Here is a 25,861-nt window from a genome sequence, read left to right as displayed (position 1 = left end):
CAAATCTCTGCGTGTGTGTGTGTGTGTGTCTTTATGTGTGTTTGTGTGTGCTTCTACTGAGTTTATGAAAGTTAGAGGTGGGCTTGCCATAACGACGACAAAGGGCCCTGAAATGAGCTGGAGGAATGTGTCTGGTGGCAGCATTAGGATATATAGAGGGCCAGCAAAGAGTGAGAGGGAGAAAGAGTGTGAACACTAGTGAATATGCGCGCTCCAGATGTGTCGGCCTGTCACGCTGCAAGTAAACACCCTCGCTGATGGACAGCTCAGGACTGGATGGCCTCACCGTCTTCCCCCCGGGGAGAGTGCTGGAGAAGGAAGGAGGAGGGGGTGGGGGTGGGTGCAGGCGCAAAAGGAGGAGGAGAAAGAGGAGTTGGGGGGAAGCAATGGGTGAAGGAGCAGAGGAGAGGGCTCTGTGCTGAGGGACCCGAGCCAAGAGCAAGTCACCCTGAGGACCTGTGTAGCCTGGCAGGCTGGAGACAGAGAGCGACGGGAGAGAGAGGAAACGAGAGTAAGACAGAAAGAGAAAAAAAAGAAGGGAGAAAAAGTACATGGGGGAGAACGAGAGGGAGGGATAGCAAGGAAGGACTGGGCCTGATTGTTCCCCTCCTGTCCCTCCTCCATGTGGCCTCCAAGGGGGCTCCTGCAGCCTCAGCGAATTTCCGTCTGGCACAGACCTGCGAGCTCCTGGGAGCAAACTGAAATATGAACTGCAAGAAGGGAGGATGGGAGGAGAGACAGAAAGAGAGGAAAGGAAAGAGAAGGGAAGGAAAGATAGAGGCACCAAAAAACAAGGGACGGACAGGGATTTGAGGTGAGTGAGGAGCTGTGGGGGTCCATCCCCTGATCTCTTCGCATAAATACACATAATCTCTCCCATTTAGTCTCTGACATATTAAAATGATGGGTTCCCCCAAATTATATAAAATATGTATATACATTTTCTAACTTCCTCCCGTGACACATAGCTATGCAGATCGTTGTGGTTTCATTTGCCCAGGCTTTAAGATTGGTTTTTACCACTACACCAATACTGCTGAATAGAATTTTGTTTGTGGTGCTCAAACCACAGAAAGATTACACTGACAAAAATTCAAGAGCAGCATCTCTTTCCAGAAATAGTGTCCCTGATATGCTTGATAATCCAGGAGACACACTATCAGTTAATTCAATTCAGTTACATTTTTTTATATAGCGCCAACTGATAATAAAGTTATCTCATTGCACTTTTCACAGAGCAAGCTAGACCGTACTCTATGAAATATTAATGGGACTGTATTGGGGTGGCAGCAGATATCTCAAAACTTCGGCTAATAGAACAACTGTGATCTTTTGAGTTAAATACTTATGCAGTCTGTACAAAGATCAGGCAGAATTTGTTCTTTGTAAGAAAGATGTCCTTTTTCTAAGGTGTCTAAGATGATTGCATTCATCAGTGTTTTCTTGTGAGCTGTGTTTGTAATGCCTTCCTTCAAGCAAGTTTGTTTTGGGAAAAATAAATGAAGTTGAGAACTATATACTTGGCTAGACAGCAGAGGTAAATAAGAAATGTGTTTTTGTGATTTCACTGAAGTGACCCTTCAAGGTAACTTTAGAACACAAAAACCTGGCACACAGACGCACACACACATGCGAGTGGAGAAAACAGCCACATTAAGTTCCCACATGTTCACCTTGAGCGGGTGTACCTTTCCTTTCGCACTCTTATGGAACTTGTACTGTGTAGTATTATTCCTAACTCCTCTGCTGTTATTTTAGCTGCAGCAGACAGGAGCGCTCCAGCGGAGTGTGAGAGAAGGAGCGCATGATTGGATAACTGCACACAGTGCGGTCAGGTGACCATTAGGCCAAGAGGGCACCTCTCTACTGCGTGATGGGTCGCCAAGTAGTCACCAAACCATGGGGAAGGGGGGGGGGGGTTAAACAGAAAGTTTCCTCCTGAGGCTATAAACTAATAGTAATTTAAAACAAATTCATAATGTAATTGACAGTTTGAATTTTGACAGCAGTTATGAGCACTGAAAAGATTATAAGAATCCTACACTCCAAATGTGATGTGTCTTGTAATCATACACTGCAACTGTGATATGGCACATATCTAATACACCTTTTCTGAGGTGTTCCAAAACCACATTAGTTGATCTGCTGAATATGGGGGGCTTGTGTGTAGCAGATACATTTGAGTCCCGTCAAGTGCAGTGGAGCTGCTATCAGAAAGCAGCACTGATGACACTACTGCATTAAGCAGCTGTCCACTCCCATGATCATTAGTGCGATATGGATGCAGCGGAGCAATGAACAGGATGCTGGGATTGCTACAAAGACAGGTCTCCAGGGGGGAGAAGGCCTGGAGATGAGTCTAAACAACATCAAGTCACCGCAACCCTCAGAGACAGGGTCAAAACTTTTACACGCACAAACAAACATACAGATTGAATTCTCCAAACATCTTTCTGCGATAATCAAATCTTATTTCACTCCGCCTCTGCACATTCAGTAACACATACATGACAGCATCACGGCAAAGAGGCCTTTTAGTAAAATCAGTTTTTAAAATAGATAAAGATAAACAGATGGATATAATAATAACAGTTTCACTCTCCTGTATATTTTTTGTGCCTACGTTTAAAGTAAGTCTTTTTCGAAAGAGTATAAAACTGGACATATTTTCTCTCTGAATGGATGTTCCCCATGGTAGCAGTTGACAGACATTTGATTGCAGTCTAGCAGTCTTGCTAGGAGGTGTGCTAACTGCTTAACTTATGTTAAAGTAGCATGTCATAGTCCTGTATTACCAAAAACATTGATTAATTGTTATTTACCCTTTTCAGCAATCCCGCATAGTGCTGGCTATGGACTGTTAGCGATGTTAGCTGCCTGTCCCTTCACAACGTTCAACATTTGGCAGGACCTATTGTGCCGTTAGATCTTATTCCAGAAAGAAAGTTGAAGTTAGTTATCTTAGCTTTCTAACATTAGTAGTGATTCCCACTATACGTTACTGTTTGTTCATGTTATTTCAACACCTGCTGAGTCATCATCTCATTGTTGTAGCTGCAGGAGAGGAAGGAGAGGGGGTCTACCTGCTGTTAGCTGTCTCTCTTTTATGGGTCCATTGACCACACTGTCAAAACTAAATAGACACTGGTAGACAGTAGCATCTTTCTTTGGTCCAAACCTGAATGTTGTAAAAGGTAAAATTCTTCTAGCTTGCTTTAATCCTACCTTGTTTCATTTTGTAAGATGCTTACTGTGCTTTGCTCTGATAATACATGGTAATGTTACACTCCTGGTTAGCAAGGTTAGCCTAGGCAGCCTTGAGAACCAGACCTGCTCTGAAACCACGACCGTGAAACATGAATTCCACAAAGCTTCAAAAAACATGCACGCCTCTGAAAATAACTGTGCAGCAGATTAATCTTCTAAAAGTATTCAAAGCTTGAATGACTGCGTTGGCTTTCAGCATTTATTGAATTCTAACTAAGAGATGTAACCTTGCTCTTGGAATATTCCCACTATCTGGCCAATGAGGTGCAATTGTACCAAGATAGAGTGTCTAATTAGCTTAATTATGAGTTTTAAGTGAGGGATTAACAGATAGAAATCAGAGGTAGGTGAAGATTACAACAGAGAAAAGCTCCTCTCTTTTCTATTTTCATGGAAATGGCTGCCACTAGCTATGAGCTACATGACCTAAAGCAATGGCCAGAGTTGATGAAAAAGGTAATAAAAAAAATAAAGCAAAGAAAAGGCAAGACCAGAGGTGTGTCTGTGTGTGTATATATTCAACCTTAGCCCATATCTAGGTAGTATTTAATTTAAACTAGCAAACGGCTGGTATTAGGTTGGAGCTGTATGTGCCACTGTCAATGAGAAGGGTCTGCTGTGTTTTCCCACTGTGAAAAGCAAAGTCACACAGGGGGTAATTATCTGTGACGTGGAGACAGACATGGCTTCCTAACGTACACACTCTCAAATTCACACCCCAACATTTATGCACGACCATATGGTCCCTGGTGCACAAATGTATAAAACTCCCACTATGTGTGTGTTTGTGTGTGTTTACTGAGCTATGGATGGGTTCCCTCTCAGAGCCACGGGTTGAGTGAATATTCTTTGCACGTTGGGACAGTCCACAACACAGTACGTCCCTGTAGACCCCTGCCCTGCCTGCCTGTACCCTCTGATTTGGACAGAGGGCAATCAAGCAGACCCAGTAAACAATACACAGCAAGGCCATGGAAAACCACAATAGCTCCTCAATGTATTCCTCTCATATCACTAGGGACACCAGTGTTTGTCCAATCACTGTGGAGTCAGAGAGAGACAGAATGGAGGGACTATTAAAATGATCAAGGATGCTGGTTAATGGCCAGTGGAAGATAGGCAGCGGAAGATGACATGCTGTACAGTGCTTTCATAGAGCTTCTTAGGGAACATCCATTAGAGTGAAGGCCCATAGGAAAGATATATATAGTAGAGTGTCAATGGCTGCTTTTCAAAGGCATTTTCTTCTTTATATTTTCCTGGGTATGCCTCCAGAGATCTTTGTTCATTCTGAGCAAGAGCAGAGGCCCTTCATGTGGCCGTAGTGCAGAGTAAAACTTTTTCAAGGACATCACACAGTGAAACTGTTGGTACAAATGATAAGAGAGAAGCTCCAAATACACAGACCCACACACAAACAAACAACTTGTGCAACATTGCCATTTGCTAAAGATTTTGGTTGTTGTTAACTGTCAGTAGAAGATTGCAAACTGTCATTTTGGGTGTCAAAGTCAGACGCTTTAACTCTTTAGGCCTAAAGATTTTAGTAGTGGACTTCTGACTGATGAAGATTGCCAGTTCTGGCCCTCGATGGGTATTGAGATGGCCTTGGGTCTTAATCTACAACTGCTCCAACTGTGGCTACCCCATCAGATCAGGGGTCCAGGGGTCCACATACTGTAGATTGCAAATGTTGGTGACTTCCTTTTTCACAAATGATTGTTAAGTCCAACAGGGCTCTTGCATGGGTCACAAGCTTGCTGTTTGTTTTTTTGTAGCATAACATGTCAAAATGAAGAGATAATTGTTAATGTGCAATATGCATGTGGCACATTTTGTGAAACATGGTAAACCTTCTCTGTAGAAATAAGAGTGTTTGATCAAATGACCAATGCTGTCATTTTTTAGGCAAGGAAAAACACATGTAACTTGACAAACTAACATATGGATGCATGAAATTAAGTGTACATAACAACTTTATTTTGCCTTTAAAAACTGTAGAAAGGGTGATATTCAGCAGTAATCTGCACTTTTTCCCTACTTATGGTTTTTGCTTTGCTTCTGCGATAACCACAGAGCAGTACAAGAAAATCTATTCTTTTCTCTTGTTCCACTCTAGCCAAGACTAGCTGTGGTAATGACTAAATAGAATCTGGAGTGTCATCTCCAGCCAGAAGTAGAGGAAAGAGAGTGTTCCTCTCACATTACCTACTGCTACATTGGCAAATGATTAGGCTGCTGAAAACATCTCATTATCAGTATTTATGAGGGAGTGCGCCAGCCGGAGTAATGACAGCTTTACTCCAAAGTGGCACTCTCTCTCTTTCTTTCCCTCTGCCTCTCTTTTTCTATGTGCACACACACTGTTTATGGGCCTTTTTCAAAACGGACCCTCCCCACTCCGTCACGGAGTGTAATCTGTAGTCACACTCGCAGCTGAATGAAGCACCCTTCATTAAGGTGTAGGAAATAAATATACAGCGGCAAGCTTTAGGAAGAACTTCCCTCTCTCCAGCGGAAACAGGAACTTAGTACATAAGTCGTCGTAACCATGATTTCATCTCAGAATCTTTTGGAAGCTGCTTTTTTTTAAAGTAGAAATTGTCCAAACAATAGGCTATATGGCATTTATGGATAAAAATGTATCTAAAATAAATATTCAACAGAAATTCAGTTTTCTAGAAGCGGCAACTGTTGCCATGATCCACCAGCTGTTAGAGGATGAGAAGAGGTATGTCTTTTGTTTTGTAAACATCTTCTCATTCTTCACTCTGATGTTTATGAGCTGCTTGGTTTTTGCAACAGTCTCTTCAAATCAGCTGTTCTCAAACTGGGGTGTGGGACCCCCTGGGGGGGCCTAGTGCCACTGCATGGATATTGAGCATACCTAAAGTTGCATCAATGTAAGTAAGTAAGAAAGTAAGTAAGAAAAGTTTATTTATATAGCACCTTTCACAGATAAAAATCACAAAGTGCTTTACAATAAAATGCAAACAGTGAAATACAATGCATAAGAACATATAATTACATAGGGAAAACAAAAATCAGACAACCATAAAACACTCGTCTAACCAAAAGCCTGTTTGAGTCCAAGTGTTTGAGTGTTCAAATGCTTTTTAAAAGAATCAACAGAATTCAGAAAACGTAGAAAGGGAGGCAATGAATTCCACAGTCTAGGTGCCACTGCTTGAAATGATTGATCCCCTCTGGATGAATGTGATTCATGCGGTGGCATAAACCAAAAAAGAAAGAAGAAGAACTTATGCTGTTCTGCTAACCTGAGTCTTTTATTTTGTTTCAATCACCCGTGTTGTTAATAACTGAAAAATGAAATCCAGTTTTGCTGGAGTTGGGGGGGCTTGAACTTTTTTCAGCTTCTAAAGAGGGGTGTTACTGAAAAAATTTGAGAACCACTGCTTTAAATATACAACACTTCGTAATCAAATGAACCCATCTACCATTTTCTAGACTAGACAAGGATATAGTTGATCCTAAATACAATGTAACCTTTACATTGTTAACATCTGTGTAACAATATTAAATGTCTATTTTAGTTTGAGCAGTTAACATTTGTACAGGTACATTTGCACAGAGTGTGTTCCATGACGGATACAAGATGGAGTTGCACGTGGTCAGTAAGTCAGCATAGATGCATACTCTACTCCCCGCTACTTTGTTTGGGGTGGCGCTTAACGTGGTGGACCCTTGACATGGACGAGCAAACTGAGTGGAAGTGGGTAGGGTGTGGATGTAGGCAGTGGTCTTTATACATAGAGGAGGGATATAAATTGTGTAGATATATATATAGATTCAGATACTGTAAATGTGATCAGTAATGTACTGTAGTACATTAATGCATTATTCTCTCCCTCTTACACCTCTACCCTCCTTGCATTTTGAGCCACTTATAAAGAGACCTTTTATTTCCTGCTGTGTGTTTGAGAGCTTGACTGTGTGTGCTGATAGACTATCCTTGTGAGGCTTTAACATTAAGGACATTTTTGTCCGATGTTATTCTTTAAGGTGTTTTTAACATTTTGGGGTGTGAAAAAAAAAAAAAGTTGGACTGAAAAACCCTAAGTTTGGACAGAAAGGAAAAGATACTCTTTCAAATTAGACCCGCTTAGTGTGACATGGGCTAACTTCCTCCTCCAGATCAGTCAACATGTCATCTTCTTTGTTGGAAGCTTTAGTTTTAGCTTGGCAAACTTGAAAATCCGGTTTCGGTCACAGATACATACTATCTCTGCACTAATCATTTTTTTCATCTCTAGACCGAACCCGAGAGACTGAGAAGATTTCTTATTAGTTTGGATCCTGTTGCCTGAGGGGCCAGAAAGCGATGAGATATTTGACCAAACGCAGAAACCCAATAAGGGGCCATCGATTAGGAGGGATGAGCAGCATATTGGACACACAGGTGGCTACAAAGAAATTAAAAAGCTGCAACCATGAAATGGAAGAAATCAAAACTGGGGCACCTGAAATCTCTTTGCCACAAGTTGAACGTCTGTTTGTTTGTTTATGTTTTGGATCCCCCAGGTGGAGGGCGTGTTAGCTACCTGAAGAGGAAGTCACTATGGTAAACTTGTGTGGACCATGAAAGAGCAAACATTAGATGTGTTCAGTGTGGTCTGATTTGATGTTCATGAGTGATATTAATGCAGTCCAATACAATAGTCCTGTAGTAAATTTCCTTCATGAAGGTTATAATGTTCAGTTTTTTTTACAGAGGTGCTGATTCAACTGTATGATCATTTTGGAGGATTTAGTTTGTGGTGCTGTTTTACTGTGTGGCATTATACAGAGATGTGTTTCTATAATTAATATTTATTATTATTTTTAATATTATTAATAGAGTCAAAGAAAAATGAGACACATCCTGATAGAAAATTACAGATGAACATTTAACAGACACCATTACAAAGGCAAATTGCACTCAGCTACAAGACGTTATGGCCATGTTTGCGCTGTAATATCATTTGCGCTAAAATTGTATATTGGGCGTTGAGACGGGACCAATAGCGGTTGCAAGTGATGCGCAGTTCTTGGTGCTCCCAGAGGTCACAATCCATACTCTGTGAATTATTATAGTATTTTGTTGCCTTATGTAACTTTTTAGTCAAAATTGAAGTTTTATATATTTTTCTGACAGTGATAGGACCTCTGACATTAGATTTTTCAAGGGGGCTTGAATTTTTGGTTCAGATCTGGTACTGTAATTTGAGTGGTCCAATATCTTAGTTAGCCGCCTTCCTTCCTGCACAAACACAGTGTCGAGAGTGGAAGCTGCCAAAGACTCAGTGGGAACAGCGGTGGGAATCAGTGCTAATATTAGCAAGCTAGCCTTTCCAAGTGCTTCCAGATTATCAGAAACATGATGTCAAGTTCTGCCTCTGAGTGGCTAACCCTAAACCTAACCCCACCATAACCCTAACCTTACCTTAACCAACATAGACAATGAGGAAAATCTGGTGGGGGAAATAATTAAACTTTCCAAGTGGAAGATAATCAGCCTGGATGCTAGCTTCCACTTTCCAAGTGGAATACAAATGTGGCCATACAATGGGTCCAAATGTTGAAAGTTCACTTGATCACTAACAGTGTACAACCAACACTATGTGGCCATGTTGAAAAAAAGGAATATCGTTTTGTATCAACATATGTAGGCTATACCGGGCTATGACATGCTCCACTTTTGTTAACGGTGTGTTTCCTCGCAACGACAGCTCTAAAATGTCAGTCAGCCGCTGCAATGGGAACTATCCTAGAGGCTTGAAGCTTAAACAATGTTGCCACAAATATGTCCAAAAAGATTTTTACTCTCTTTTGAAAAAATATCCATAGTAACTGCAGTATCATTATAGTTTCTTTTCAAACTTATGTTTGACAAGGTACAATAAAATATACACTGATGTTGACTGCATGAAATGTGTGCAAAAACTCTATTATTGTAAAGTGGAGATGAGCAGAGACAACTTCACAGCCACCTCTCACAAAGTGGAAATGCTACCTCAATATTGTCTATATTTAACTTTGAGGGAATGAGTATGTTTGTGTTGTAAATACTAAGTGTGCAGGGGCTATAATATGAATTGGCTGCAACTGGATACATGTGACTAGGGGGCAAATGGATCTAATGGTAGTCTTAATGCTGGCCTTGAATAATGAGGCCTTTGTCTAATAAAACTGGAAAGCCTCCAAATACCTATAGGGACCTCGGCTAGTTAGAGCAATAACAGTCTATCAAAAGAGAAAGCAAAGTGATTACTTAGAGGGTAATAAATACAAGGCCCATGCTGGGGAGGGACTGGGGGCTAGAGCGAGAGAGTGTAAGAGAGAAAGACAGAGACAGGGACAAAGAGAGACTTAGTGGATAAAACAAACTCTACATCTGTTCTCTACTAGTACTGATGTAGATATCTGGTCTGGGGTAAGATACACATCCAACCAGCGTCCTTTTACATCTTAAAAGCAAGCAATGGAAAAAAAATCAGGGTAAAAATGAATACATTTGCAGGGACTGAATCATTCAGGCTGAGGTCCTACTTAACCTTGTAAATCTTTCAAGAACTGCAAAAAGTGAAAACCTTCAAATATGAATGTATTTTGAGGTTGAGGACCTTCATTATTACAGTACAGGTGACAAGTAAGAAAATAAAGTTAACTTCTTGACAGGTAGATATTGTCTATTTCTCCAGGTTACTTTGAAAAACTACTTCAGACTTTGTAAGTACTTTGAAAAATAGTTTTAAAGTCAGTTGAAATAAGCTACAAGAAAGGGCCACCAAACAAAGAACACAATCAAAGCCACTCTGTGTATGTCTATGGCGACCAAGGGCAAACACTTCCCTTTAGAAGGAACATGGAGTTCTAAGGAAATATTGTCACCGATTCAAAATGACAAAATATTTCAAGAGATAATGTCAACCTTGTTTTCAAAAACCAATCAGGTTCACTTTAATAGTTTAAAGAGACAAAGAACATGGGCAACCCTGGTTTTACTGCTCTCGCAAATTTACACACATACGGGAACATGCATACACACAGAGAGACAAAAAACAGCTCTACCCCATAAACAGCATGTCTTAGATGGGTAGTGCTGACCTGAAGGAACGGCTCTGGGGCCAGAGAACTGGACACAATAACACCACCATCAATTATATCCCTGAGAGAGGAAAGAGAGAGTCCAATCAGAGAATTAGAGAGATGAGGGGCAGACAGGTGGATGGACAGCCTCAAGGCAGAGGGAGAGGGTGGAAAAGGGGAAGACAGAGAGGACAGAAGAGAGACAGACTGCTGGTCACCGCTCTAACTACGTGATGGGATGAGGATAATAAAGAGTCAGTCACACAGAGCGAGCGGTGGCCTCAGAGGGGGGAAGAGAGGGAGGGTTCGGAGCAGAGGGGTGACAGAAGTGAGAGATGGACTTCATCAAGACTGCGGCCTGATGGTCAGAGTTCAGACTGTTGCTCTCTTTCTGGCCCTCTGTCTTAAGGGCAGGAAAAGTGTGTGTGTGTGTGTGTGTGTGTGTGTGTGTGTGTGTGTGTGTGTGTGTGTGTGTGTGTGTGTGTGTGTGTCTTCATGTGTGTGGGCACTGGCTCAATCTCTAATGACAGTTGAGCGATTCATTGCCCCCCACCAGAGTGACCAATGCCTTTCCACTCCAGGCCTTGATTCATTTCAGCTAATGTATTACTGAAGGAGCATCACTGTCTGCTGACTGGGCTGGACTGACCTAAACACAGCTTTACCGAGCATCACTGGACTGCGCTGGGCTCTCCTGAGAGTTACAAGAGAGGGAGTACAGCTTTCATCGAAGCAGATCCAAAGGCCGTGCTTCACCATGTTCAGATAACAGATTTGTAACTATGAACCTTAAATGGCCGTACTTTGGTACATTTGTGGAGAATTTGTGGATGTAAAGGCCTTGAGATGGGAGATATTACCAGGTATTACCTGAACCGAATAAAAATTATAGCACGCTATAAACCGTATATATTTTTTTTTATTCCAACACTGTCTCCAAGGAATTGTATATACAACTAATTTGCAACAGTAAATACTTTCTGAAGGAAATGTATAAAGCTGTCCAGTTTACATTTTCTATAACATAATGAGGAAATGTTCATTAACATATCTGTCACATTGCAAACATGTTGATACTGAACATATCAGCCAAAATGTCTAATCCTGCAGTAAAATATCCTCCTGTAGTGACTACAGCATTATTAAATGTTTAGTGGCTCTGTTTAGACACTTGCAGCACTTGGTTAAGGTTACAAAAAGATCATGGTCTTGGTTAGTAACAGAAAACGTCCGCAGTGAATCTGTGCTTAAAAACGTTTTACGCTCAATATTTTCTTACCTGAATTGCTCTGCAATCAAATTTAGAATTGCCTCAGACCATGTGTACACACAAATGATGAAAATGTAAACACATGCCTTTCAAATACATGCATAGCATATTAAAACCGCATTTATTATAAAAGGTTTCATAGACAATATATATATGTAAAACCATTCATTAGTAATGCATTGGCCAACGATTTTAAATAACAATGACATTTATCATCCCCATCAATTATTGCTATAATTAAAATATTTAACTAGAAAAACTCAGTCCTAGTTTACAATGGAGCATATGAGAACAGTTTTGGTTTTTATTTTTTATTTTTTTTTATCTGGCCTATAACGTGTAATATAATGTGCCTTTTCTGGCTTCCACCTCAGACGCTATTGTTTCAATTTCTTCAGTTGTGTACTTTTCTACCATTGCTTTAGGGGCCATTATTTTCTCTCTCTCAAGAACTTAACCACTTTCCATGATACACCTCTAGGCAAATACATTTCCTTATATAGAGAAATGGGGGTGTGTCAGTATGCTGATTGCAATAATGATTCTGATTTACTAACATGCGCAAGGTGGTAAGACCCAAATTGGTGCGGTAATTATGCATGCACACTTATTTTGTGCGCAAAGTAAGAACATTTCTACGCACAATGGAAATGGAAAAACAATATAGTAACATATAAACCTAATTCGTTGGAGAAAAAGTTGGTTATTCATCTTGCTTCTTTTCTCTACTTGGAAATAGATTTTCAAGGATAAAAAAATCACTCTTATTTGAATGAATTATTGTCACAACTTCTGTTTTAGGAATACTGGCTTCTTCTCCCATTCACTTGTAGGCCTGTAAGACAAGCATGTTCCCTGTTTCAGTGCAATCGCTTCAACTAATACCCTGCGCATGCACTTGGTCAGCCAATAGAAACAGTGACGCACTTTGTAGGATGCTAGCAGAATTTGAACGACCCAATTTTCTGGGCTGTGTCCAAAATCTCTCCAACTATACCATGAACATTACTTTTTGCAACAACAGAAAAACAGCAAAGCTTGGATTCACTCTTGATGGATAAATTAGAATTATATGACATTACACCTGTCAGTGTTGGTTAATGGTTATGATGATGATTTATAGTTGTCTGAAATTACAACTTACTGCTATCTACAGAGTAAACTATTAAAAATTTAGTATTTGTTATCAAGGGAATAGCGAATGACAGTGGTTTCCCAGGAAAACACCTTGTCTACATCTGTAGGCCTTCTAAGTATGTAAATTGCATAAAGACCGTTGAAACTGTGAAATTAATCAAATAATGTGGGATGTATTCCTTTATCTTCATTCAATATGCAAGGAAGCACTTTTTTTAAATAGTAAATTTAGAGCTCGACACTCACACATTTAAAACATGCATCATAAATGGATGATTCTCTTCATGTGGCTCACTGTGCCAAGGAGAAGGAGAGAAGAGACAGACAGACAGACAGAAAGAGAAGGAAGAAGGGAAGGAGAAGGAAGGGGCGCTGGTCTGTCCTTCCTTGGGGACCAGACTGCCTCTCCTGGCTGCCCATTAAAAACAGAAATCCTCCACAAACTGTTTGTGTTTTCAGACTAACTCCTCCAGGGCGCTGCTTGCCACAGCACAAGACAGTCACACCATGCCTGTCCTCTGCTTCTCTCTGTCTCTCCCTTTTCCATCATGGCTAACATTCCCTTCCTTGTTCTGTCTGAGACCTGTCTACTCTCAATATATGGCACATGTCCTTGACGGGTAAAGAGGATCCTTCGCCATAGGAGTTGGGTGGCAGCGTCAACCATGCGCCCCCTTTTCCTCTCTTTTCCCCATTCCTCCCTTATCCTGCCTCCCCTCTTTCACTCTCTCAATATTGAGTTGCCTGGGTAAAAAGGAGCCAGAGGAATCTAATAACTGTGACAGTGGGGCTTTTTTGGCATTGTTCCTGAAGCTGTGCAGACACACACAGGGCTGTCTGCTGGCTCTAATGAAAGGTTAAATGAATAGGACAAAGTGACAGGAGGTACAATAAAGAAACAAGAAGGAGGAGAGATGTGTGCGCAAGCATGTGTCCATGTCTCTGTGTGTGAGTGTCTCGAGACCAGCCTCCTCAGCTCAGGGAACAACAAGGACAGCCCTCCACAGCGCCACAATATTCAAAACAGATTGGTGTGTGTGTGTATATGTGCACTTTTATGTGTGTGAGTATCATGTATGTGTGCGTGTCTGACTCTCCCACCAGGACACAGATGCTGAAGAGGAATTCCAGCATGGAGTTCTTTGATAAATGTTAAGGTCACTGGCAGAAGGGAGAGGTGGAGGCTGGATGGGAAGGGGAGGGCGGGAGAGCGGGCGCAGTCGGGGAGGAGGCAGAGGGAGTGACGAGGGGGGACGCATGTCTCATCTTGTGCCTCTCCCTGCCTGTGCCTTGGTGGAATGCGGAGTCACATGAAAGAGGCCCTCTTTCTCTCACTGAGACTCGTCTCTTGTGTCTCAAAAGCACCACTGTCCCACTCCTGACACACTACCTGTCAGCAGATTAACCCTCAGCTCCAAAAACACACACAACCACAAATGCATGAGAAAAAAATACACAGCCGCAATCATATGCACCCACCCGCTTACACACACACACACACACACACAGATGTGCCCTTCACACACTGTTTGTGAGCATTAAGTTCCCCTCAAACAGGAAAAGTGAACTAAGACGCAAACAATCGCACAAAATCCTGTCATCCTTAGACTGCTTAATTACTATGATTACCACCGTAAATAGCAACTTTGTCACGAACAATCACAGGGTACTGGGCTTCTAACATGTCAGACAGGCATGTGGTGGTGTATTGCCTGGCACAGTACAGTCAATAGATGCAGCATAATCAATTAAAACTGCATATCCCTTGGAGATTGTGACATAGATTGAGACACTATTAGGGAATAAGTATGTAAATGTCCAGTTTAATCTGTGGCACCAGACTTAAGGAGGAAGTTTCTATTAGATTGAATCAAATCAGTTCTAATCCATGCCACAAACATAACTTGGTTAGGGAAAGAGCTTGGTTTGGTTTAAAATGGGTACTTTGTGGTTTGGGTTTGTCTTGGTAAAAAGAGACCGATGTTGACTGTTGGTAGGAAATGGGGAGCGAACTGCAGTCTCCCATGGCAACATAACATATTTTGTTGTCACCCAAATTTCTCCTTCCGACTGACAAGAGTCATAATTACTATTGCTTTCTTATTTAACGCTAACGAATGTCCTTTGGACGTATTTTAAAATGACTGATAGTGTAAGAGGGAAGTCTCTTTGATATAAGCACACACTGGGCACAAGAAAACATTCACAACGTAACCGAATGCATACACAATGCATTGACATCCTTCACTGATGTTTTTTAAAGTAATATTGAAAATCAATGACATAATTCAAACAAGGATAAAGAGTCCAAACTCTGCAGTAAGACTGGGTAAAAGAGGCTAGATTATACATTCAGCCCACAAGGTTACATGTGTGCCTGAAACATTATCAATATATTTAGATAAGAATCATAAAACCTGGTGAAAGTAAAGTCTTGAAAAACCAAGGTGACTACTGCTCTCTCTTGAGCCAGCGTATGGGATTTACACATGGGTTGCTACACACCGACATGAACACACAGATTAAGGTTACCTATGCTCAAATACTAACTCCCAACCTGAAAGCTCAAGAAGATGTGGGCTTTACAGCTGACAACTGCATTCACACCGGAAAAGAAAGAATTAGAAAACTGGTCAGAACCAGCATTTCTATAAAACACTATACTCAAAACTGCTACCTCAAATGAAAGTGACCTGTTTGGAAGTAAGTTTAAGCTTAATAAGCTCCCAGTTTGGTTGATAGTCAAACCAGTTTAATACTATATATTCAGGGAGCTGTTGTTTTATGGTTAAGGTTGTATTCTCTGGACATTTAGACAACTTAAAACTATTCATAAAAATAAATAATGAAACCTACTGCTTTAGCTATAGTTCAGATGAACATGTCAATTAATGCTGTCTATCAGCGGCACCTGACTATTTAGAGTAACAAGAGTTTTTAAAGTGGTTTCGGTAGACCTGTAGGCCAGGAAAAAAAAATGTCCTGTGCGCTTTGATCATGCAATAGAAAGAGCCAGCTAGCTACATGCAGGTGTGAGTGTGTAGCAGTGCTATATCTTAATCACATTTTCTCCCCAGACAATCCCTTGTGTTCCAGTATCATGTGCTGTACCGTCATGGAAGTATCCAAATTACCATGCCACTGTACCACAGTAGTTAAAAAGTTACTTATGGAAGACCTAACACTGTACAACCACACAATACCATTTGTAGAAGAACTACTGTTAGATGTACAGCTACCCAAACTTAATACCGTGTAGCGTGAGCAGCAGGTCCATCTGTGCCTACACAGGATACATTCAGGCACAGGACTGAGTGTAGGTGACCCGCGTTTTGGCAGCACTCGGAGGCCAACACACAATAACTGTCGTTATGTGCGTAAATTGGAAGAAAATAGCCTTCAGGTCAAATTTATGCATGTATAGTGCGAGTAAAACGACAGACAGCTGTATTGATTAAAGTAGGAGCATATCTGTTCTGCTAGATGCAGGTGAGATGGATCAGAAATGCTGAAAAGTAGGAAAGTTATACAAAGAACATACAGCTTAAACATTAAATCAAAATATTTTATATTATATGTATAGTTCTTAACATGGATTCATTATAAAATGTAATGCATTTTACAAAAACTAAATGTTACTAATTGAATATATTATATTTCACAATGTTTGGATTCCTTACATGATAATTATATAAATGAAATAAGAATTCCTGTTCTCTCTCTATTATATAATAACAAAAATGAAACTTCAATGGACAATATTCTTTTTTTTTTTTTGTCATTCCACAAACTTTGGAAAAAGGTTTGTCTTTGTGCAACCCGGTCTCACTCCCAAGTGTGTCTATGCTCTGGGTACTCATTGAGCATAATTGTTCAATGCTACAAGTAGGCCTAGTATAATTAACTCTACTAATTAATTAATTGATCTTATCCCAAGCTAGTTTTAAACCTCTACAATGTTACTGAAATGGCTAAACCTGGCTAAAATTTTAAGGAAATGGTATGTTTTAGGAAATTATTTGCAGTAATGCTAAGTCTATGCAATTTGTTTGAGATAGAATAAGGCTAACATGCTGTATCCATTGTTCTGTGTGCACACTAGGAGTCTCTAATGGGCTCTATAAGCTTGCCAAATCACTCCTGTGAAGTAGCACCATGAAATTTTCATGTAATGCTTTTGCCATGCAGGACAGACTCACCAGTTCTTCCTGGTACTGACTGTTTAAATGGCCATGGTATTCAGTATTCAGAGTAAGCAACTCAACGAGACACACGCTTACAAGGATTAAGGGTTAGAAGATGTAACCTTTGTTCTCTCGTCCATACAGGAGTTGCTCCGTAGTGGACTATGTGGCTTAAAAGGGGCTAGCCCAGACGCTTTACTCTTTGCTGAGACACCAGAAGGACACAATGTTAGAGAGAAGGCAATGCAATGCAAACTGATCCTGACTGTCCTTACACACTACTAAAAACTACAAAATCTTCTGGCTGCTTTTCTGAGGCAATTGCAGTAAGGCCAGTGGTCGCTGCACCACCTATGATGACCACAGAAATAAAGCATTGGGAGGGTGAAGGAGCACAAAGCACGTATGGTACTCAGGACCTGGAACAAATAAGTCCCCATGTCTAGATCAAAACAGATGTCTATGTCTTAACATCTGCCTGCTACAGGGAGGACTTGGACCCAAAGGCACAAAGGGACATGTTCTCCTAAACACCTGAGAACAGAGTTGAAATGGTTTCCAGGTAGAAGTAAACAAAAGGAGTAACAAAAGGTGTAAACAAGACTGTTGCCACACCCTGACACACCCTGTTGCCAAACATCTCCTGTGAGCATCTCTGAGCCTAAAACTGTAAGGAGTTCTTGCCCCACTCATTTCTTGGACCTAAAACATTGCCAGCCTGAAACCAGGCTGTTTCTCCATCCAAAACTCACAGGTGGAAGAACAAGAAACTGCCTCCTTTCTTAGCAGTGTCAGTGTTGTTGGAAGAAGGATAGACAGAGGTGCAAACCATTGCAGGAGTGGTGGAACAAAAAGCGGGAACCCCCGATCTGTCGTCCTAAATGCAGCCTTCAAAACTTTATTCCCAAGCACACATCATTGCCCACAGCAACTGGGCCACAGCATGACAGCCAATCTGCAGCTATTACTGTGGTTAGAAGTTCATTGAGCTGATTGGGCTGATTATCCAAACCAGTACATGGAAATTCACTGCCCTGCCCCGCTAGAACAAATGGACAAGGCTATAGAATGTGTTGAAGGTACGAAGCCTGTGTAAAATACAACATTTATAACACTGATATGGTCCCCCAACCCACCAATGTGGTACCACAGCATTAAAGGGTACTTTGGTGGGATGTCAAAGAAGCCTGAAGAAGAAAATGTCTGGAATGAAGTGTGGAGTATACTTTGTCCTTTCTTTGGACAGTACATAAACAGGTTTTAAATGAGAGAAATCTGGATTGAGAACCCGAGGAATCATTTCAAAAGCTATTCAGGTAAAAATAACATTGTCAGGCACAGTTACTAGCAAAGAACTAAACACTCAGGGCAATAATTCCAAAGTCAACGTGCTACGTCTCAGTCCTCAAGAATTTTTCATGAGCCACCACTTATCTTGTCATATCAAATTTCTTCCACCAGCTTTTTTGGAGGGATGAGAAAATACACCTTTAGGGCAAATTATTCTCTTTTAATCAACTCACTCTGTATAGCCTGAGGAGATCTTTCTATGCCTTTTGAGTCACTGGGGCATGGGCCACTAATGCACACACCCACAAAAAAATGCACACAGTCATAGAAACAAACATATACATAACACACTATGTAGAGAAACAGCAGCAGTTTGATGTCTTTTTATCTAAAGCAAGAAATGAGACTCAACAGGAAAATAAAAAATACAAAAAGAAAGCAAGGAACAAAGTGGTGTCTGGAGTTTCCATCACAAGTGAAATCCCAGATTTTCTCACTCACTGTTCATGGAACAAAATCGAACAACTTTATTCTGGAGTGCAGTAAGTGCAGGAGGGAGCTATAAAATATAAATTATACCACATAACCCTATACCTCCCAACTGAGCCATTTGGTTACAACTATACTCCTGTTCGTTACACAGGTCCAGCGTCTCTGGTTTTTCTATAGCGTCGACATGAATTATATTCTAGCCCTGCTGAAGAAAGTATGGATTACAAGTGAAATGTAATTTCCCTACCAATCGGACAGTTGCCACCCATTGACACTGAAGTGTTTATTTTACGCAGTTGCCAAGTAATTAGTTCTGGACAGAATCAATGAAGGCCACCCCAAAATACAGCTGAAAATGTAAGCATCATGGCTGTGTCTAGGAAGAAAATGCAGTAGGGGTGTATTTCTGAAGGCTGAGTTGTGAAAAATGTGTTCTATAATTTTTCATTTTAAACAAATAAAGACTGAGGGAGTGTGTGGCTTCTGCACACACTGGGTGTGTTCATGTACTAAGACCAAAGTTTTCCTGATTCCTTCCGTAAGGAATATGATAGTGTTTGGAAAAGCATGTGAAATGAAGCCAGTAGGGGGGGGGGGGAATGACACACAAAATGTGACACATGTAAGTACAAGAATCAGCTTTCAGTTTAAACACAGTTTATAGAGCTGAGCCTGATTTTAATCTGGTTAATTTGCCGTTTGCCAGTTTGATCTGCCTTCTCAACACCGAGACAATACTATCATTTAGCAGATTAAAAACTTAAAAAACTTAAACTTAAAAACAAATTCAGTCTGTATAATAGTACAAGACTAAACACATTGTAAATGCTCATGTCATACCAGCTGTTAACCCTATTCATTACCTTTTGCTATTTATTGCTCTTTTTTTAACTTAAGAATCACAGGAACACAGACCAAATTTCATAATGTATTCAGAGGATATTGGAGAGTTTAAGTGTGTTAAGATTTAGTTTCTTACTTTGTGTGCTGAGGTACAAAAAAATGTAATTATGTCTACCATATGTATATTGTTTTAAATCAAGTAGGTCTCACACTGTGCTCTTTATTAAATTAGGAGTCCTGCGATCCAATTTGTTTTAACATTTCACAGTGTCTCTGTTTAGTCACTAAAGCCTGCAGTTTAGGTTACACTGTCTTGTTCAAAGATTTTCATCTCAAGCCACTTTAGGTATACGACCCCACTCCCCCTTTCAAAATATTACCTTTTCTGTCACTGCCAAGACACACTATCAGTCACTCAAAAGATTATTGGGGCTAAGGACAGATGGGGAGAAGCAGAGCTCTGTCGGCGCAGCAATGACCCACTGCTGCATAAATAAAAACAACTGTAATAAAGTTGCTTTGATGTTGAGGCATCACAGAAACATTTATTTGTATCATCTGGCGAGGGGGAGAGATAGGAAAACTGCTCTCTCAGCTTTCCTGATCAGCATGAGTGAAAGTACACATCTTAAAATTAGAGTGCAGCTTTGTCATAACTAAAATTGCACAGAAAATGGGTAGGAACTGGAAGGTCAAGTAGTGATTATCTCCCTAAATTAATCACATAAAAGTAAAATAAATAAATAAAGGTACACAAATGAAAAGAAGCGAAAACTCAGAACAGGAAAATAAGTACATGTACCGAACGGGTTATCAAAAGATCCTTTACACACTTAACACCCATTCTTTTCAAATAAAGAGGCAGTCAGTGAGAAAGTGAGAAATCCAGGGCAAATTGAGAGGATGGAGTAGAGGGAGAAGAGGAGGAAAGAGTTCTCAATGTGAGCAGTAATCAGAGGAAGCCAGCAGGGGGGACAGGGAGGGTTGGTGGGGTCAGAACGGAGCACCACTAAGCAGCCTTTCTCTTCATTAGCAGCCTCTCTAAGGGGGGCGTCACAGGCCTACCTGTCCAGCAGATTATTGAACCGACTAACCAGTGGCTCCCACCCCACACACACACACTCTCACACACTCTCCCCTCTCTGATTCCCACAGATCCAGAGGAATCACGACCTAGCTGCAGCCTCGCTGACAACTTTAACTTTTTCTTCAACCTCACGTAGCAGCGCTATAGGCTGAAGAAGTGATGAAGAGTTTTGTTGTCCGACCTTTGTTGTTGTTTTTCTCGAAATATCTACTGTATATTTTTGTGGTTTCTGTATATTCCTGCAGCAACACACCAGCACTTATTCTCTGCCAATAACTGTGAGAATATAATAAGTTTATAATTATACACACGAGACAGAGAGAGACAGAAACATACAGATAAAAAAGGAATACCACCATTTTAACATGTGTGACTTGTGTGGTTAAGGAAATTTGAATTACATAGATCCCTGACTGGTCTGGCAGGGAGAAAGCAGCATGGAGATAAAAGTAATGAAATGACACTCCAGGAATGTAAATTGGCATTCTTCACTGTAGCTGCAGCACCAGCTCAGGCTCATGAAACATCCCTGACACACACTCAGACCAGGCCAAAATACTGTGCTAGACATTAATCTCACCCACATCTCACTGATGAAAGTGTGAAGGTAATTTTGTGGCGCTTTTAAGTGGGGCCATTCATCTCAGTCTCTCTTTCGCTGTTTCTCTTTTTCTACCTCTCTCCCTCCTTCCACCCTGTCTCCTGAAGCATTTAGATATGTCCACACTGAAATGTCTTACACTGACATGAAATGCGTCGGTGTGCTTCTGCTTGTGTTTCACTGTCACAGGTTGGCCATGGTGGTATCATAACACAGGGATGCACAAACACTTACACTAAGATGAGTGTATTTTGCATAAAATCACTGACACTCTAAGATTACAGGGTTGTTCAGCTCCAATAAGTAGCACTTTAAAAAGCAACAATTTAAATGACCTAAAGCTTTTGTCCTCACAGACAACACTTGTCTGTTTTTGTATAAGACCTATTCTGATAAAGACTTGCACAAACAGACCAAAAATCAACTGTTGCTTCAGTGACTGAGAATATTTCAAGAAATCAATAAAAATGTTGCTGAAAAAAATAAAACAGCATGCACTAGAAGGAGGAGTTTGTGCAGAAAGGTGAAGTGGGATATTCAGCAGAGGGATTTTAGGCCTGAAAACTAACTTGAGAAATCTTGCTGCCAGCTAGAAAATGAAGTCTGCTCACATTTATTTAAGTAAACACTAAATAACATATTTTTATCAGCCCTGTTTGGATGTTCGCCATCTGAAGACATTACAGGGAATCGCACTGAATTATAGCAATCACTGGTTTGTGTTAGTTTGTAAGTAAAAAGGCCCAAATCCACAGGTGGTATAAAGTGGCCTAAGACATAAATAGAATGTAAACGATTAACAAAGCAATTAAACAATGCTTTAGACTGTGTCTGGAGATAAGGATTTGCACCTAAGACTTCCAGTTTTTATTCAAGTCTATGGGGAGCAGATAATTGAGTAACACTTTCAAGCGAAAACTGTAAGATTGTAAGTGAAGTACTGTTTTATTAATTTAACTTCAGATGTCACAGATTGTCGGTCTTTTTTCTGGTTAAGGCCTTAATAGGCTCACAAATGTTACACATTTTTACTACTGATTTTGACAAAGAAGGGAGAGAAGAGAAAGACAAAGATCAGAACAAGCAGAAGAAAATAATTTTCTTTTAAATGAAGGCATATGAAGAAATCGAGCCGATGAGTCATATAAATCCAAAATACTTAGGTGTGGGAAATAATCAATTGGGGGAAAAACTCACATTACTCACAAAGTCTTGGCTAACTTTTTTTGCTCTGCTCTGATGAGTTCAGTTAACAGAGCAGTACAGAAGTTGTACAATAAAATGTTACTACATTTATAGTAGTGGGGTGTTTCATCTAAATAACTTAAGTAAGGACAAGCAGAGAAATCATATTTACCATTTCTGCATGTTGTATCTGACAGACCCCGGGGCTCCTGGCACTTTTCAAACTTGGCGTCCTCAAAAAAGTCTGATTTCGCCCTCAAGTGGGGAACTTTCTCCTCTTCAGTGCTGCACGCAGTCTGAGGTGATTCGCGGTCGGTGTTCTTTTCACAAACTTATCATCGCAGTTTATGACAGTTTTAGCTGCAACGCAGGAAAACAATCACTCTTTTTTTAATCCCGAGAATCTCTGTGTCCTCGCTGCTTCGCTGAAAAAAACGCGCGTTAAGACGTTTGGAAACGCGTCGGTCTCACGGAAAGGAACGCGCCACCACACGACACTCTGTCCCCTCTTCTTTTCCCAAACCGTAAACGGAAGAAGTCAAGGAGACAGTGGGGATCTCTGGCAACCAGAAGCTGGGCTGTAACTGCTTGTCCTACCTTGAGAAAAACGCAAAAAAAACGCCTTCCTACACTCCCCCGATGATTTCCTTCTGCAGAGTCAGCGCAGTGCGCGGAGGAAAGCTGCGGACGGTCCGGGCAGGAGAGAAGGTGGCTGCTGTGTTATGGGTGAATTCAGACCAGTGTTTTACACGCTGTGTTGACTGTAACCCGAGTGACTGTGGGTCCAGAGCGTTTCTGTGCCTTATTAGTTGATTCACGAGGTTGTTTCAGCAAGAAGAGTCACATCTTTGTGCGACAAAATGCCAGAAACCTTTTGCCTCGAGATAAGAAATCGGCTGAGACGCTCATTACAGCTTGTGGAAAAGCAGCAAGGATCATATTTTGATATATTTTGGATCATATGTGTGTGTATTTAGAGCAGATATATTGTAGTCGAGATAATCTGTATTTAAAACAATGTCAATATGTAATAAAATCCATCAAATGTAGCCAACAGGCAGCCTAATATTAAATAAATACAAATATTTTTTAATTTCCTGCATCTTTTAAATACTGTATTTACTTCATTTAAACTTTAACTTTTTATCATTTCTCTGCCCTCCCTGATGTACGCACACGTGTTTTAAGCAGTTGAAAATAGTTTTGGTGTGCTGCGTGCTGCAGGGATGTGACGCTGATTTCCTAAGTTGTGTCCCTCAGATCCCTCAGAAGTGGGCGCGCTCATTAAAGTTTCATTGTGCACTTGTTTTTATGAAGATTTGCTCAACATTTGACTGAGACATCTCAAGAGTGAAGAGTTGAAGGAGGGAGGGGTGTGTGTGGGGGGGGGGGGGGGGTGGGGGGGTTGTGTTTTTGAGTGTTGTGTGTGAGGATAGAGTGGAGCAGAAAGAGAGAGACATACAGGCTCCTCAGAGTTACTGCCTGCCTCAGCCTGGCTCCTCCGCTGGGGTGAGAGAGGCAGCTGAATCCCAGGGCAGTCATTTCTATCAAGTCAAGCGTCTGGAAGCCCCACTTGCATGTTTGGTCAAGGGGTAAATAATAGATCAGGGATTAGGCTTGTGTAGAATTCATTCCAGGGTAACAAGCTACTGAAGTCCCAAGATATGCATATTCATTCCTTGGCCAAGGCCGTGGGAGAGCAAGGACCATATGCCTGTTTGTCAGAGGGCTTACATTGCTAATTAAATGAAATATTACATAGGTTATGTGAGCAAAAAAAAGCCCTTAAAGGATTGTCCAGAAAAAAAAAACAGGTGTCTGAATCTTTTCTTTGTGTCGACTCCAAATGCTTTGATGCTGCTTTAATTTGACTTAAGGTGTTTTCTTTTCAGCGGTGTTGATTAACCATACATCCACCAGGAACCGGGTGATGAGTAATATGATATAAACTGCACATCAAAGCCAAACATGGCCTTTTTTTTCTTTGCTGTTAGCATGTTGCCAAACTATCAGATAAAAATTCTGTTATGACTAACACAAGATGTGTGATAGCATAGTTATGATAGTGGGTATGTGGGTAGCCATATTCTATTTTCAGCTTCTAGCTATAGTTCATAAGTGTTGGAACAATTGTGCTTCTCGCTTGTTGAGTGGGCTGCATGAGCAGGGTCAATCAACCTGATTGGTGTTGAAGCAAAAAGTTAATTTAGAGGTGTAGATCTAAATGCAGGTACAGGATTGTGTTAGGGGCCAACCCTGTCTCCTGCAACTTACATTACATATCTACAAAATGTTTACCAACAACATATTTCACTTGTTTTTGCTAAAATATCCATTCTTGCAATTTAATATCTGCTGATAGAACAAGGGGTCAACACTAAGTTGAAGCATGAGACATCCTAACCATAATCCTATGATCTTTGCCTAGCCCTAAACACACCCAGCACACAGGATACTTAAGATCATAGATCCAACTAAGTCCACGGTGGATTTTATGCCCACCATAAACCACAGCCACCTCCATATGACTGGCTTGCTGTGGAGAAATATAGCACTTCCGATATCTTGCTTTTGATATCCAAGTCACACTTACATTTAAATGTTATTGTTGGATTATGGCACAAAAAGTCATAACTTTGGTTCATTTTACTAATGTCCAATAAAACTACTCCTTGCTGGCAACTTTTAAATTAAATGGAGCATGGTCACCCGGTAACAATGTGCTCATTGTAGATATGTCCATATCAGTGTATATGTATGCAAATACATAAAAAGAAATTAGAGTATAAAAATGCCAAAGACATGTTTGAGGTATCATTACCTCAGGATGTGTTTCAGCAGCTTCATTAATTGTTCTCATGTGCTTCCATTTTAGTCTGTTTTCTTCTGTTTTACACATATAACAACAGTGTATTGTGCTCTGACCACTGCTAAAACTTGGGTGACCAAACAGCATTACTGTGGCTAAACACATCCTGCATAGACACAGATGGAAGACAGAAGTTTCTGCTGCTGCTTCTGCTGTTGCTGCTGCTGCCGGGCTTCCATTATGCAGCCTGCATAGACATGGAGTTAGAAACATGACCTCCATCACATAGTTTCTCCACCAGAGAGCACTGCCAAGATTGTTTCTCAATTGTAAAATGTCCCATAGAGTACATACTGTGGTCCCAAGTCTAACATAACAAACAAAAAAGGTTTGTTTATATTGTGTGAAAGGTATTAATTCACCAGCCTCAAAATATCCAGTCTCAGATGGACAGTGTACCACCCTGGCATTAAGTCGGCACTGACTAAATGTATACTGTGCACGTAATCAGTAAAGGCAGCTTGATGGGGAGTGAGCTTATATGTTTATTTGTCCCTGTGACAGGATCCCACTGTTCACTAATTATCCACGGGACCACTGATAATGA

At 40.8% G+C, this 25,861-nt stretch overlaps 1 protein-coding gene across 1 annotated transcript in view; it reads right to left on the bottom strand.

Annotated features, from left to right (window-relative positions):
* Window positions 1–23,168, bottom strand: part of bnc2 (basonuclin 2) — a 159,270-nt gene extending 136,102 nt beyond the window's left edge. Inside the window, exon 1 of the mRNA XM_038713222.1 lies at window positions 22,618–23,168. Within this exon, the coding sequence (XP_038569150.1) occupies window positions 22,618–22,620 (3 nt within the window). The 5' untranslated portion in view covers window positions 22,621–23,168. The remainder of the gene's footprint in view (window positions 1–22,617) is intronic.
* Between the last annotated feature and the right edge of the window lie 2,693 nt (window positions 23,169–25,861).

This window comes from Micropterus salmoides, unplaced genomic scaffold, assembly GCF_014851395.1.
Source record: "Micropterus salmoides isolate LMB-PRFRI ecotype aquatic unplaced genomic scaffold, ASM1485139v1 Ms_hic_scaffold_12, whole genome shotgun sequence".
NCBI classification, from domain to species: domain Eukaryota; kingdom Metazoa; phylum Chordata; class Actinopteri; order Centrarchiformes; family Centrarchidae; genus Micropterus; species Micropterus salmoides.
This window is presented reverse-complemented; position numbering and strand designations above follow the sequence as displayed.